The sequence below is a fragment of the Gossypium hirsutum genome, chromosome D04 (assembly GCF_007990345.1).
Source record: "Gossypium hirsutum isolate 1008001.06 chromosome D04, Gossypium_hirsutum_v2.1, whole genome shotgun sequence".
Taxonomy (NCBI): Eukaryota; Viridiplantae; Streptophyta; class Magnoliopsida; order Malvales; family Malvaceae; genus Gossypium; species Gossypium hirsutum.
This window is the reverse complement of record NC_053440.1, coordinates 48,802,723-48,819,334: the sequence shown is the minus strand read 5'-3', so window position 1 is coordinate 48,819,334 and position 16,612 is coordinate 48,802,723. Positions and strand designations below refer to the sequence as shown.

Below are 16,612 nucleotides of genomic sequence, written 5' to 3'. Positions count from 1 at the left end.
ATTTACAGGGATATGCATTTTCCTATTTTCTCCCAAAAACTGTTGGGATTGCTAAACATGTTTTACCAAAGGATGTGTATTTTTTTCATACAGAAGTTTCGGCTTGATTCTCCATTTATTTATGATGTGTATATCATCATTCATCAGTTTGGATCCAAGACTTGTGTTAATTCTTGTTCTACATTTGACTATTTGTTTGTATTCTTGCATGCTTGTTTGGATTTTATCTGTTGATAATTTTGATATCTGGTCTGTTTCCTATCATCTAATTAAGAACTTCACCTCTACTGATCTTCCTCGGCCATTTTTTCAAAAATTTCTACATTAAATTACTTTTTGGTAATAGAAAATTATTTGATGGTAAATAACTTGAAAAGCTATTGTAACACCCTATAATCAACCTGATCGTCAGGCCTGAGAACATGATGTTACACCATTGTCTCCCTTTGTATTCATCATAAACCATCACATTATTACACATATACATCTTTTTTTCTTTTAATATAATAGCATTCACATGAAACGTAAGTCACACACACTCCAAGGAAGTTGAATCATGCTAAATAATCATTGAATAATCATAAAACAAGCACTAAACAAGCACTAGGACCATTTAGCAAAATTTCCCAAAACTGTTATGTAGGTATCGATACTGGTAGAGTTGTATCTATAAATCTTTCAAGTGGTATCAATACCGCTTGGAAAATCGATACCAAATTAGCTTACTGATTCTCATCTCAAAAACCCAACTTTCGAAAAATAATGGTACCACTGAAAAAGTATCGATAATTTTACCTCGAGGATCAATACTCGTGGAAAAATATCGATACCAACTAGCGAAACTAACTTCTTGCACTTTAAAAATTACAAAGGTATCATTTTTTTAAACCTGAATATCGATACCTCTATTCCAAACCTTAAAAACATAGCTTATATCATCACTTAGATCATTCCAAGTAGGTTCTAAACATCATGCATCAATTATCTCATAAAATAAACACTGAAATATCTCAAATAACAGTCCCAAACATCATATTTAAAGTCCATAAAGTTCATAAGCACAATAGGCATGTAAACAACTAAAAATCATAGCAAAACCAACATAACATCTACCACATTACCTTTTATTCCCAATACACAAAAAAAATAAAAGAACACCTACTAATAGCAACTAAAGTTTCTGGCTTGGATCACCCCTCGAGACCACACCACTCACACCGGCACTACTTATTTGCAATGGTTAAAAAGGAGTGAGTGAGTTTAACAAACTCAATGAATGCTCAGAATAACCACTGCACAAACAAGCCATTATGCATTGACTAAGCAGGCATGTCACATATTCATACTTTTCAACTCTAATATCATATTTCACATGTTTATTCATCTTCCATTTATATTATTATGCATTTATCACATTAACCACATGATTTTTTAAGCATATATCATAGTCATATAAACCATATTTAATCACATTTAGTCACATTATAAGATAGTTTGGCTCTTGAGGTTGTGAAACATAATGTGGAATCTATCACCATACATCGGATACACAGGTCTCCAACATACCAAAATGACTCATAGAGTCAATCATGTCCCATAAGTGAAGCATATAACTAACACTCTCCAACACACCACACACACATATCTCGGTGAATGGAGCTTATCTGACATTCCTTTATCTCTCTGAAAACTGTCATTGGGCCTAAATGCCCTAAAACCACATCATAAAGGTGAGTACTGACAATCCTATGGCATGCCAACTATATCCAACGGTCTCATAAAATCACAAAGCCAAAATATCCACATTATTATCACATATTTACTTACCGATTTTTCACACATATTCACTGCATATTCACATCGTTAGCATATTATCATCACTGTCAATGGTATGAAAATGTACCCACATATTTACTATCACATGGCATGAATAACATACCCACATATTCTCTTTCACAACAATCATCACAAGCTTATGGCACATGTCATAGCATCTCATATATGTTCATATTTTCACAATTGCACAATCACACATATATCACATTTAATCATAGGCATGAGAACACTTACACTCGAAATTTAGAGTAGGGCTTTAGGCTACCTCTAAATTCCCAATTACACAATTAATCATCTACGAGCAGCAATTCCAAAATACTCACTAGAAATATGCTTTCATCGAAAAGCCAAAAGCTCAAACAAACTTTTCTTTGCATTTGTCTCTATTCGTTGTAGGTCTTATTGACTCCGAAACTTCAACAAGAGAAACCACACAAATTTACAATCAACAATCAATTATTAACTCACCTTAATTAGCCAAAAACAATAGTCTAGGCTACGTTCTCTTTTAACTGAAATGTTCGGCATAGAAAACTTTAAATTCAAATATCTCAGCCTACACTTAATCCTTGCACGAAACAAATTCTGTTCATCTACATATTCATCTACGACTATTTTTCAACCTTTAAACTACACAAAACTACACGTTTCAAGGTATCAACATTTTTCAACAAGTTTTGGCCATTATGACAAAAATTCTTTAAAACTCGAGAAACCTTTAACGAAAATTCAATGTAGCTTTAGAAACCTTCTAATTACAACAAAACTAATTGAAAAGCACTTTAAAACCACATTTTTACTCAAAAACCCAAAATTCACCATTAACAACCCCATTTTTAGTTTTTATTGAAAATTCACGATTTAATGGCTAAAAACTCATTTTTTAAGGATCCAATAACATTAAAAACTAATAGTGAAATGAATGGTCACCTTCGATGGAAAAAATAGAGGTTTTGACAAAAACTCATAAAACCCACAACTTGATAATGGCGAAGACTATGGTGATGTTTAGTGTCTTTCTTGAACTCTATGGAGGTTTAAGGCTTGGGTGTTGATAGAAATCATGGTAATATAGTTTGGGAATCAAAAATCAAATGGAATGTGTTTGGAGAAACAAGAGACGGCACAAACCAAGTAAAGGAGGAAAACTAACGTGAAAACAGTTGACGGGGTGCTTTTAGGTTCAATTTTTAAAATTTGGTCTAACTGCAATATAAACACTTTCAACTTTGACCTTATTACCAATCAGTCCTTTTTCCAAAATTAAAGGTATTTAAAACCTATTTTCAGAAATTGACTTAATTTCCTAATATTCATTGTCGAAAACATTATTGATTACCAACCTTACGAAATTTCGAGTACATATAAGCTAAAATTTTTAAAATACCCTCGAAACTTCTAGAACCTATTTTGAGGTGTTATAGTTATATTCTTTTTGTATCCTATTTACAAAGATAAAACTTGAGCTTCAATTTTGATTTTTCTTGATTCGACTTCTTTAATATTTTTAGAAGCATAATTTCATATTTCCAATTCTTTAAATTTTATTTCTCATTTCTTGGTTCTTTTAAATTTTTTCTTTCATTGGTCAAGAAATCCTCCATAAAAATAGCTCATTTTATAAGACATGTAATTGAATCCTTTTTAAGCTTTAGAACTTTTGTTAGTTTATTTAAATGTGATTACTTTCATGATTTTTACGCCATTGGTTGGTGCCTTAATTGCTACTTTGATAGTTAAATTTATAGTGATGAAATATTCTAATTAATTGTTAGTTAATATTTTTAAATTGGAATATTTCATAAATCAATTCTTTAATAAGCACTTCATAGATGATTATACTTTGCTTTCAACTGGGTTTGTCTATTCCTGTTAGTGGTCCATAGTTATCTATCATTTTATTATTTAATTCTAGCCTATGATGGAGGTTTATAAACATATCAACAAATGTTATCTTAACGCAAAAATTCATTTGCTTGGCCAGATCTCTCTTTTGAAACCAAAAGTATGTGGACCTTTCTTAACTATGTAAGGCTTTATTGTTATTGTCGTCTATTAGACCTAGTCCTTGTATTGATTTTGATTACTGGAACTCTTAAGTATGATGTTCTACACCTGGGTTATCTTGCTTTTGCTCTTTTTTTTTTCAGATAAGGCTTGAAACTCTCAAGAAAAAGAATAAAATATTCAAGTTCTTATGTATCTACAACTTTACGATGATCGTTCTTTACCTTGCCTATTAATTACTTTTCATGAGGAAGTTTAGTTCTGGAAAGTGCCAGACTATGAGTTACATCTATAAAATCATTGGATTTTACAAGTATGACTATGAGTTTCGAATTACCCTTTGATTTCTGCAGTACACCTCTTTAGTGATGGTGTTTCCCAGATAACAGTTTATTAGAAATTAGACAGTTAAAAACCTTGTAAATTTCTTAAACATTACACCAGAAGATTTTGATATGAATTTAAATCGTTCATCTTCTCTGTAATCTAATAAAATTTCTGATGCTATGAATTTGCAGCTGAGGTAGATCTTTCGGCATATATAATCCCAGATGTGATCTCATATTGATGTTCTGTGCTACTGCTTGCTTGGTCTCGTCTTCCTATGGAACTTTAGTTTACTATCTATGGTATATTTTGCTACTCTTTTCTTGTATGCTCTATAAGTGAGTATAGGTCCAACTTATATCTTCTGGGTTGTTATGCTGATTTACGATCACGACCTTCTACTTTCGAAATTTTACGAATTTCTTGGTCTGCTGATTTACAATCACGACCTTCTATTTTTAAGATTTTACGAATCTCACAGTCTGCTGATTTATGATCAGACCTTCTATTTTCGAGATTTTACAAATCTCACGGTTCGTCGATTTATGATCACGACCTTTTACTTTCGAGATTTTACAAATCTCACGGTCTACTGATTTACAATCACGACCTTTTATTTTTGAGATTTTGTGAATCTCACGGTCTGTTAAGTTACGATCACGACCTTCTACTTTCAAGATTTTACGAATCTCATGGTCCACTGATTTACGATCACGACCTTCTACATACAAGATTTTTAGAATCTTAAGGACTACAGTTCGCAGCATTTATGTAAATACAGTTCACAATATTCTATGATACAGTTCGCGATATTTCTGTAAATACTGTTCGTGGTATTCTGCAATACAATTCGCAATAATTCTAGAATACAATTTGTGACATTTCTGTAAATACAGTTTGCTACATTTCTGCAAATACAATTTTTGACTCCTATACCACATTGTCGGACAACAATATTTGCTCAGTAAAGTTTCAAGTTAAAACTTACATAGTAAGCCCCCAATGTTACGCTTCACACCTGTAAGTTTGTCTCAGAATAGTCACTTTATAACTCTTCTTCGACAATGTGGGGGACAAATTGTTATAGAATATATCTTATTTCGACCCAAAATTCGACCTGGAAAAGCCCTTTTATATACTTCTAAAGACTCTTAAAAGCGGGCTACTTTCTGAAAAGCTCTATTTTTCCATCTTCTTCACAAGAGAATCCCTCCCTTCTGCATACTCTAACCGATGAATTGATTAACAGAGCTACCAACTAAATTATGTATCAATAACTTTCATAAAATATCAACTTATAGTCCTTAGTTACTTATGCAAATCATACTTCTTGTCACCCCTTCTTTACTAGAGGCATAGGGATTCATAAATTTTGCTCACCAATTAAATCAGTTATCAAGAAATTATTTAACTTGTTTAGCTTATCTTACATTTCAATTATGCCACTTATAGTTGAATCTTAGTATCTTATTACATTACTTTATCCCATATTAACTAATTCACTTTCTTTCAACTTATAAAATTTTAAATCTTGATCTATGTCACTTTGGCCCATATACTAATTCATATTCAAGTGTGAATTTCATCATTAGAATTTTAAATTTGTTTCACCCTTAATAAACTCTAGTTAAACATAATTTGGGTACTCGGGATTCATCCCACACAACCAAGAAACACATAAGTGCTAGATCTTATATCACATTCCTGCATCACAACCAAATTGTACACAAGTGCATCTATCTCGCACAACCAAATTGCACATAAGTACATCCATTCCATACAACTAGAGATCAATGAAGTGCTAAGTCCAAAGGCATCAAAATTTGCACGTGAATGTAAGGCTTCAAAATCAGATTTTCTCACATTAAGACACTAAATCGTAATGGGAAGAGCTATTTATGATCGAAAAGAATCGAAATTTGGAACTTGGTGATAAACCTAAAGGCAGAAAGGTAATTAGGGTAAAATGTGTGTTTAAAACCAAGCTAAATGTTGATGATTCAATCAAAATGCATAAATCAAGGCTTGTAGTTAAAAGGGTATGAATAAATTTTGGCTGTACATATTTGCTCCAGTTGCTAAGCTTGACACAATTGGGCTACTTATTGTTACAGTTGCATAAATCAACATTTTTAAATGAAATTTTTGAAGAAGTTTATGTTGAACAACTGAAATACTTCTTTTGGAAGGCAAAGAAGAAAAAGTTTACAGGCCACTTAAAGCACTTTATGGTTGGTATAGACGAATAGATAATTATTTACTTGGCCTAGGCTTTGGAAAAAGTCTTTCAAAGTCCACACTTTATGTTAAGCACAATGAAAATGAGACTCTTGTTGTTTCTCTTTATGTGGATGATATTCTGATTACAGGGAGCAGTCAAAAACTTATTGATGAGTTCAAGCTAGATATGATGCAAGCTTTTGAAATAACAGATCTTGATCTAATTGTTAAGCTATATAGTGAAAGAAGAATTCATTGAAAAAGATTAAGGATTATAGAGGCTACTCATGCTTTTATATATAGCAAGACATGCTATCTAGAGAATCCAAGTCAACAGACTTAACTAACATCAACAGACTTAACTAACATTAATTAACATTAACTAACGACTAACTAATAGCTAACTAGCTAACTAATTAACTGACTTATTAGTTACTCTAACATTCTCCGAGTTTCTTTGAATTTTAAACTTTAAGATCACTATCACTAGAAAGAACTTGCAGAGCTCGTCGAAATGAAGCAAACTATTTTGGTGTGATAGGCTTTGTGAGTACATCAGTAACTTGTTTTGTGGATGGAACAAAATTGACCTGCAGTGTACCATCAAGAACTTTTTCACAAAGTGGTTATCGATCTCTACATGTTTCATTTGGGCATGATGAGTGAGGTTTGCAGCCATTGAGACTGTAGAAGTGTTGTCACATTGGCATACCAATTTCATCTAACAATTGCTTAACCCATAGCAACTCAGATACACAATTAGCTAAGTTGTGGTATTCTGTTTCAAACGAAGACCTAGACACTACTTCTTGCTTTTTGGAACACCATACAATCGGGCTAGGTCCTAGATAAACAACATATCCTATGGTAGAACGTCGATCTTCAACAGAGGAAGTCCAGTCAGCATCAGAGTAACAGACTAATTCAAACTAACCGTTTGAGAGGAACAAACCATGATCCATAGTCCCGATGAGATATCTCAACACATGCTTAACAGTTTTCCAATGAGTGTCACTTGGCGAATTCATGTATTGACTAAGTTTGTTAACATAGAATGATAAATCAGGGCGTGTAATGCACATATACTGAAGCATTCCAACTACACTTCGATACAAATAGCCATCAAAAAATGGTTGACTACCATCTGAAGCTTCCAATTTAAGAGTGCTCACCTTGGGTGTAGGTGTGGTTGCTGCTCCTATCATTCCTGTTTTATGAAGTATCTCCGAGACATATTTCTTGTGATTAAGCAACAACCCCTGAGGTGTGTGTTACACTTCAATACCTAAGAAAAAAAATTAAGTCTCCCCATGCCTTTAAGAGCAAACTTATAGTGAAGCTGATGTATCACATTGTCTATATCTTCACTTGAGCTGCCTGTTACAACTATGTCATCCACATAAGCCATAAGCAACAAGAACTTTCTTGAAGAGGCTCAAATGAAAAATGAGGGATCAGCTTTCGATGCATGAAATCCAAGTTGATCAACTAGATACTGTTTTAGAGTTTGAAACCACGCACGAGGAGCTTGCCGCAGACCATACAAAGCTTTGGTCAATTTGCAAACAAGTTTTTGGCTATTGTCACATGCCACTTCAAAACTAGGTGGCTGATCCATGTATATCTCCTATGTCAAGTCCTTATTGAGAAAAGCATTATTGACATCAACTTTCCGTAACGACCATCCCTTCATGACAGCAATAGTAAGAACAATTTGTATAGTTGTTGCTTTAACCACTAGACTGAAGGTGTCTCGAAAATCAAGTCTAGTATGTTGAGAAAATCCTTTAGCCATCAATCGTGCTTTATATCTTTCCACAATCCCATCAGCCTTCTTTTTCACCTTAAACAACCATTTGCAGCAAATGGCCTTTCGATTAATAGGGAGAGAGCAAAGACTCCATGTCTTATTTTGAAGAAGAGCCTGTAACTCATTATGCACTGCTGCTTGCCAACACTCATCGCACATTGTTTCATGGATGTTAGCAGGAGTATTATTGGATAAACAAGTTACTTTGCTCAGGTATATTTTGGGTTTAAAAATGCCAGTCTTGCCATGTGTAATCATAGCATGAGAATTAATTGGAAGAGAAGGTTGTGGAGATGACAGGTGTGGTATATCAGGACTAGACATTCTAGAGCTGGAGTTGGCACAAGGAGACTGTATTGGGCTAGGTGAGCTGGACACAGGGACATTATTCAAGGGGTTGACACAAGTAGGGGTCGGAACAGTAGCTGCTGAAGGAGCTTGTGGTGTATGACCTTGGGACATGACAAGTATCTTAAAACTAGACTGTGGAGAAGGAATGGAAGACATAGGTTTGGGGCTGATGGCTTTGAATGGAAATTCAGTTTCATGGAATGTAACATGGCGAGAAATATACACCCTACCATCAGTAGCCTGACAACGATACCCTTTGTGTAACGGAGAATACCCCAAAAATGTGCATGGAGTTGACTGAAATTGTAGTTTGAAGGTGTTGTATGGTCTAAGGTTGGGAAAACACAAGCAGCCAAAAACTTGAAGGGATGAATAAATTGGTTAAACCTGAAAAAGTTTTTCATAGGGTAAAATATTACCTAAGGAAAAAGTAGGCAACCTGTTTATCAAATATACTGCACTGCTAAAGGCATCATTCTAGTAGGTTATAGGCATAGATGCATGAGCCAGCATGGAGAAACCAGCTTCAACGATCTGTCTGTGTTTGCGTTCAACTGGTCCATTTTGCTCAGAAGCATATGGACATGTAACACGCTGTATGGTTCCTTGTTGAGACAAATACAACTTCAACACCTGAAATTCGCCTCCCCCATCTGTTTGTAAGGCTTTAAGTTTGTATCCAAGAGCTTTTTTAGCTTGTCTATGAAAATTTGGAAAAATAGTAAGCATATCTGACTTATTCTACAGAAAATAAACCCAAGTGCATCTTGAATATGCATCTGTGAAAGCAACATAATACTAAAAACCATTAGAAGCAACTAGAGCTGGCCCCCAAACATCAGTAACCCCTAGTTGCAATGGCATAGTATATTCAGATAGCAACTTATGAAATGGCATCTTATGTTCCTTTCCTAAGTGACAAGCAACACAGTTAACAAAATCTTTATTTGCACCAAATGGTATATTACACTGACGTAGAGCCTTTGTAAGTGTAACATTACAAGGATGTCCTAACCTAGATTGCCAAATACTTAAAGGAACTATTGCATTAGCAGTAAAACACTGAGCTGAGCCAGAAGACAACACTGTCGAGGAAGAGCCATTTAAGTGCGGTTTGTACAACCCATCATGCACCGAGCCTTGAAGAAGAATTTCATTGGTTTTCAGGTCACGAACCTGACACTGTGTAGGAAGAGACTCAAATATCACCTGATTATCCTTTGTAAACTTGGACAAATATAAGAGATTTTTGGGTATACTAGGTACAAAAAATAGTGATTTCATGAATAAAAGTCATGATTGAGTAATCAAAGACTATTGACTAGTAGACATGACAGGAAGTGCAATACCATTACCAACATACACTTTACCTGGACCATTGTAAAACATACTTTCACCTAGTGAAGTAGCTGAATTTTTCTGGTGATGTGTTGCACCTGAGTCAAGGTACCAAGCATTGTCAGCCATTGTTTCAGGAGTTGCAAGATAAGCCTGAGATTGTGGAGTTGCTGAAGGAGGTGCATTACCATGCTGTGGAGAAGTAAGAGCAAATGGATTAGTCCAGTTGGTAATTGGGGCAGGTGGAGAAAACCAACCTGATTGTGGACTTGAACTAGTAGGAGATGCAATGGGCATAGATGATGGCATCCAGGGTACAATGGGAGATCTAGTTCCAAACATGTAGAAATTTGTCTGCGGAGGGGGAGGAGGTCTGTAGCCTATACACTGGTGCAGGCACGCTGTCAACAGCAGGATCTGTAGATTGATGTGACACCAGATTAGCTGAACTAGGAGTCTCAAATATTGTAACATGTTGTCGTGCTTCAGCGTCAAGAAGTATAGTAGTAACACCGTGAACATTGTAAGGCACCTGACTGGCAGTGATAATCGTAATGACCGATTCATACTCAGGTGACAGCCCATTAAGAATGGCAGTAACATGTTCATGCTTACTAATAACTTCTCCACAACTAGCAAGATTATCACAATAACCCTTGATTTTCATTAAGAAATCTTTTATGAAAAGATCACCCTTGCGCTGAGAGTGTAGAGCCCTTCTGTAAAACATCAATCAAGATGTGGTTTTACTGCCATACAAGGTAATAAGAGCATTCCAGATTTGAGCACTAGTATCCATCCCAATGATATGTGGGAGAACAGCTGGACTCACCGATGACAGGAGCCATGATGCCAGAGCACTGTCTTGTTTTTCAAATCAAGCAAACTTAAGATTCTCTTACGGTACCCCATTATCATCCGTAATCTGTTGAGGAGGAGGTATAGTTTGAGAGTCAAGAAAATGTTGAAGCTTATATGTCTTGATCGCCAAAAGAACATGTTGACGCCACAACAAGTGATTATTATCATCAAGAAGAACATTGATTTTCTTGGTAGAAAAGAACCGACTGTCAACGACTCCATCAGTAAGATTGGAAGCCATCACTGGTGCAGTAGACTAAACGGCAGACGGACTAGAAGGCGGAGCCATGAAGAACACAGGAATTCAAGGAACTGTCGCCAGGAAGAAATGAACATTTGATACCATGTTAAGCTATTTTGTGAAAGAAGAATTCATTGAAAAAGATTGAGGATTACAGAGGCTGCTCATGCTTTTATATATAGCAAGGCATGCTATTTACAGAATCCAAATCAACAGACTTAACTAACATCAACAGACTTAACTAACATTAACTAACGGCTAACTAATAGCTAACTAGCTAACTAATTAACTGACTTATTAGTTACTCTAACACTAATAACATATTTCCTTGGAATAGAGATAAAGCAAGGAAAAGACAAGGTTTTCATTTGTTAGACCAAGTATGCAAAGGAGATTTTCAAGAAGTCCAAGATGGAAGATTGTAGAGAGATGAATACTCCAAGAACAAAAAAGCGAACTAAGAAAAGATGATGAAGCTGAAAAAGTGGAAGAAACAAACTTTAGAAGTCTCATTGGGTTTTTAGTGTATTACAGACCTGATATATTGTATGTTGTAAGTGTTTTTGTCAAGGTTCATGCATTGTGCTAGTGAGGTGCACCTAAAGGCGGTAAAAAGAGTTGTGCTGTACATCAAACAAGCCATCAACTATGGAGCTAAGTGTCAGAAGAGTCAAAGTATGAAGCTAGTTGGGTATTCTCATAGTGATCGGGGCTGTTCCTTAGATGAAGAGTACGTCAGGGTACTGTTTTAGTCTCGGCTCTAGAATTTTCTCATGGTGTTCAAAAAAAGCAGAATATTGTGCCTCAATCTACTACAGAAGCAAAGTTCGTGGCAGCAACAGCAGCAGTAAATCAAACATTGCGGCTGAGGAAAAATTTGGTTGATTTACATCTGGAACAGACCACAGGTCCTAAAGTGTTCGTGGACAACAAGCTGCAATAGCAATCTCTCACAATCCTGTTATTCAGGGGAAAACTAAGCACTTCAATACTAAGCTTTTCTTCCTGAGAGAGGAGCAAAAAGATGAAAATATAACTATGTTTATTGCAAGAAGGAAGAACCACTGGCTGATATTTTTACCAAACCTTTACTAGTTAGAAAATTTGAGCTTCTCAGACAAAAAAATTTGAGTTTGCAGCTCATTAAGTGAGGAGTGTTGGAAAATTGTCTTTTTGAATTGCATGTTTTTTTTTTTTAATTTGAATAAATTCTTAGCCAATTGTTGTTAGTTGTTCTTATTCTTTAGGAATTAGTTGGTTTATTGCTGATTTCCAGTGAATCAGATTTGGTAGCTAAGATTACATTTTTTATTGATTTTTCTGTCATTCCAAGTACTATAAATATAGAGCTTGTGAAAGCAATAAACTGCAGATTTCTTCTATTAATATTTTCCTCTACTCTTCCATTGCTTTTTCATTGTTTCTTTCTTCTAAAAACAATCAGAATAGAAAGTTCCATTGCATTAATGGCAACTATAGCATAGCTTTTTGCAAACACTTTTCTAGAAACTTACCAAGACAAAAAATTGATTGGTATAAAAAGTACGTTTGGAATAAGAGAAAATTGGCAGTTGTGAGGAATAAAAAAAGAAGCATTAAGAATTGGACAATTCTTTATTATCACTTGGAAAACCAAGAAGGAACAGTCACTGGATTTGTGGAAGCTCACAATTTAAATACTACATTTTGAGTCAAAAAAGCTAGCTGCTGCTTCATTCGATCACAATTTACTCTGCTCATCAGCTTACTTTCATCTCTTTCTTGTCCTCCACCAGTTATACTTCATCAATGGCTCGTTGCTAAAGCAGTCACCAGTAAACCAAGAACCAGAAATGGTTGTGCACTTGCCTGAAACACAACAACAAACTTAGATGGTCAATATGAAACAAGAGATGAGATAATTAAATTGCAACTCCTTTATCATGTTAACTCATTTAAGGTAACGTATTCTTGATACTGACACTATGAGATGGTAGAAGTATTGAGACATAAAGATTAGTGTGTGTGAGAGACGGTAAGAATTACAAATACTGATGAGCAGAAGTTGGTTTGTGTTTCTCCTTACCTACAGTCGTAACTATGGTAGAAATCCTTAATCTGTTCTAGTCAGTGAGCAATGTAGTTGAGTAAAATTTACCTGATACTTTACATCATACTTGACAGGATCCTTTAGAAAGTACTGGAACTGCAGTGGATAGATATTGGGTTATATGAGCATTAATCTCTATGAAGGTAAGAAAGGGACTGTAGTTTCTACAATGTACCGAGAAATAGTTCTACCTGAAATACAACTTGTGGAACTATTAAACCAACTAGGGCGAGTGCATAATACGGCTTACCAGCCCCTAGAAGATACCCTGCAATCACCACGTGTAGTGAGCTGTTAATAAAGAAAGATGCATTGAATTTCCAAGTCTTTCAGTTACTCGTATAAATTCCAGGTACATACCAGCTATAGATAATTGAGTTATGTCAATAGCACCAACACAAATCCATTTAGCTGTTTCAGCACCAAAGGCTACAGGAAGTGACTGCTCAACCATAACAAGCATACAAATATTAACTCCGTTCTTCAAAGGATCAAAGAAAGTAAGGGGTCTGCAGAACTCATCAGTGTCCCAAATATTTACTTAATAATAATAATGATAATAAAAGAATACCTGCAATCCTAGAGCTTTGTCTCCTTCGATACTTTTAAAGTCATTAACAATGGCGATACCCAACTGCAAAGTGATACAGCAAAAACAAATTGTCATAGGTCGAATCCCGGACCTCAAACAAAAACAAGAATGAGACAATGTAAAAAATTTACCCCAGCTATGCTGTACAAGAGTGTGAGAACAACTATGTCTGGTGTAAGTGTCCCAAACAATGCTTGACCGGCCCACCTATTAGCAAAGATTAAAGCTTGTCAGACAGCAAAGTGACAGTCCAGAACATATATCAAATACTTCAGGACATTTTTAAGCCTTATATTAGTAAACATTTGATATATTCTACATAGGAATCATGATAGATGAATAAATGGTAGCCTAATTTGTGATAGGGTGCTCTGTGCGTGTAGGAATTAGCAAAGAGTTCAAATCATATGGTGGAAAAAGCAGCAAAATAGATGACATCACACCAGGGCAAACTGATATAGCTTGCTCCAAGAGCAAAATTTCCTATCCAGCCATTTTGTTTCAACTGCAACATATTTGAAATTTAGTTAGATCTAAGCTTATTTTCTTCCATAAGAAGAAAGTGGGTTGGTCATAACAACCGTATGCAAGTGAACTACCTTTAAAGGAGGAGCAGAGTATATGTATGATAGCAAGGATCCTCCCAAAGCAAGGTAGAATACAATAGGGAAGTCATGCCCTGCCTATAACGACAGATTAAAACTGCTTCATTTTGTACATCTTTTAGGGAAAAAATAAGCAAATTATTTGAAATTACCTACCCACACGTCTAGTAAACCAGCTATGCCAAGGCCCCCTAAGAGTAGCAACCAGATTTGGCTAATAACCTGCACAAAATTTTAATGAATATCAAATCTATCATGTGCATAGCACAAACTAGTTATGATTACACACCTCATTCTCAGATATTGCTCCTGAAGGGATCGGGCGATAAGGCTCATTAATTGCATCAATCTCTCTATCATACCAATCATTGAGAGTCTGAAAAAGTCAAATTAGCCAGACAATTTCGTATTATTCAGGTTGAAGCTCCTTTTTTTCATTAAAAATCAAGACACACCTTCACTGATAAGGGTTTATACCTGAGTATAGCCTGTTAGACATGGACCCGACATTATCATGCAAAGAATTGACTTGGCAACATCCTCCAAATTCCAGTGGAAGTTTCCTGCAATTTATAAAATTGTTTCAGGTGGTCCTCTAGTTACCTCACAAACTCTTCCATGCAACTTGTAATTGAGTTCATGGACAAATTTACATTCACAAAAGAAAGTGATTTGAATTAACAAATAACAGTTGAGCAAGATAGAAAAATGCAAGCACTAGATATCATGAAACTTTCACACAATTTCTCGTGGAGTTTAATTCTTATATTCTCAAATAAAAGGATACTCCTAACAGTAGATGTGAACGAATTTTCTTAGAGTACCTGAAGCAGCAGCTCCACAAACTACTCCCCATACCAATGGGGGCCAAGTAACTGGCTTTGTAAGTTGAAGACGAATCTTCCATTTATCCTGCATCATGTATAAAAAAACCAAATCATACAATAGCTCTTATATAAGTAAGACAGCTTCAAACGTTCCTTCATAAGTAAGGCTAATAGGTTATTCATTTGAGTAGTGAATGAAACAAGCAGGAGCAAAAGTTTTCCCAATAAACATTTGCATTTCCTATGGCCCTGTCTCGATTGGTAGCTGGGATGGGTGACACGTTAGAGATAAATAGCGCACCAAATTATGGAATAATTTTATCCTCAAAATATGAAGGCGGATGCTCTGCAACTAAAGTTCCCATTTTTCTTTCAGTTGACATCTAAGTGGAATTGCACTTATAGATTATTATTGAAGCAGAAATGATTAAAAAAATTACTAATTTTTGTTAGTGCCATCAAGGAAAAAGGTAAAAAAAAAAAATCTGTATATAGAGGAATTACAGTTTCTTGAGCAGCTCCTTTGATACCAAGAAGTTGGTTGAAGCTAGAACCACCGCCGGCGGGTGCCTTATCCGGTGCCTTGGATTTTACTGCCAAATGAACACAAATATCCACCACAAAAAAAATGAAAAACAAATTTATATAATTACTTTTTTAAAGCCATAAAAAATGGTTTTTTAAAAAAACCTTCATTAGTATCAGTGTCCGCCGCTCTGATAGTCAATCTCCGTCCTGAAAAAAAATTATTTACAGCATTGGAAGCCAAAAATAGAGGTGAAACTTTAAATTAACTAAGCTCAGAAAAAAAATTAGAGGAAGATAGAAAAAAGGATAAGAGCTAAAAAATAAGTCTTGTTTAAAGATAATAAATATTTTCAATTCAGCTCCAAGTTTCCTTCGAGGTCCAGCTTCTGGAGGAGCCAAATAGAGCAGGAACGAGTTAACTCACTGGTGAAGGAGACAGAAGGAGGAGTTAAAACGGAGTGAATTGGGAGTCGCAGGTGATTGTTGTTGTTGCTATTGTAAACTCTGGATAGCCTCAAGGATGATACAGTGTTGAGTACGGACGACATTGAAGCGATTCAAATTTTCTCTGCTTTCAAAAACCAAAAAAGAAAGAATGAAAAAGAAAATCCCTGCAGTTTCCCCTTTGAAGCTCCAAGGAGAGGGAAGAAGCCAGCAAATTGACTCTCAAGTGTTTCTGGTGTAGTTGATAACCCAGCCCACCGGGGCCTATGGCTATGCATCTAAATTTAAAGTACAGATACAAGATTTACCCCTTTTTATTTGTTTTTTTTAATTGTTTTGTTTATTTTTATTTATTTACTACTCATTAAGATTTCGTCAAAATATTTTATTTATTGTTTTAGATTTTATTTTTTTTGAGAATTATTGCTTTAGGTTTTTAAATTTAATATACTAATATTTAGTTAATATATATGTCAATTACATTTTTATACAAACATAATGTTAATTTATATCACCATCACTAATTAATATTACTA

At 35.0% G+C, this 16,612-nt stretch overlaps 2 protein-coding genes and 1 long non-coding RNA gene across 3 annotated transcripts; 1 reads left to right on the top strand and 2 right to left on the bottom strand.

The window, feature by feature from the left end:
- Positions 1-3,721: 3,721 nt before the first annotated feature.
- LOC107898460 (uncharacterized) lies at positions 3,722-5,039 on the top strand. The gene is made up of 2 exons (XR_001684412.2): positions 3,722-3,864; positions 4,362-5,039. It is a non-coding gene; the product is annotated as an uncharacterized lncRNA (long non-coding RNA).
- A 4,443-nt stretch (positions 5,040-9,482) lies between these two features.
- LOC107898459 (uncharacterized) lies at positions 9,483-11,126 on the bottom strand. The gene is made up of 2 exons (XM_016823927.2): positions 9,922-11,126; positions 9,483-9,733 (listed from the first exon to the last, which is right to left on the bottom strand). Exons 1-2 carry the CDS (start codon positions 10,496-10,498, stop codon positions 9,720-9,722), a joined length of 591 nt encoding a protein of 196 aa, XP_016679416.1. The 5' UTR covers positions 10,499-11,126; the 3' UTR covers positions 9,483-9,719.
- Positions 11,127-12,635: 1,509 nt separating this feature from the next.
- On the bottom strand, positions 12,636-16,189 carry LOC107899551 (chlorophyll synthase, chloroplastic-like). The gene is given in 15 exon segments (NM_001326877.1): positions 12,636-12,839; positions 13,129-13,176; positions 13,272-13,348; positions 13,441-13,522; positions 13,652-13,714; positions 13,804-13,879; positions 14,116-14,177; positions 14,272-14,355; positions 14,434-14,499; positions 14,567-14,653; positions 14,755-14,840; positions 15,102-15,189; positions 15,609-15,697; positions 15,795-15,839; positions 16,057-16,189. Coding segments are annotated over 15 exon segments (1,140 nt in total). The 5' UTR covers positions 16,181-16,189; the 3' UTR covers positions 12,636-12,776.
- Between the last annotated feature and the right edge of the window lie 423 nt (positions 16,190-16,612).

Coding starts and splice junctions, on each gene's coding strand:
- LOC107898459 (XM_016823927.2), bottom strand. CDS start 10,498: ATGAACATGTTACTGCCATTCTTAATGGGCTGTCACCTGAGTATGAAT.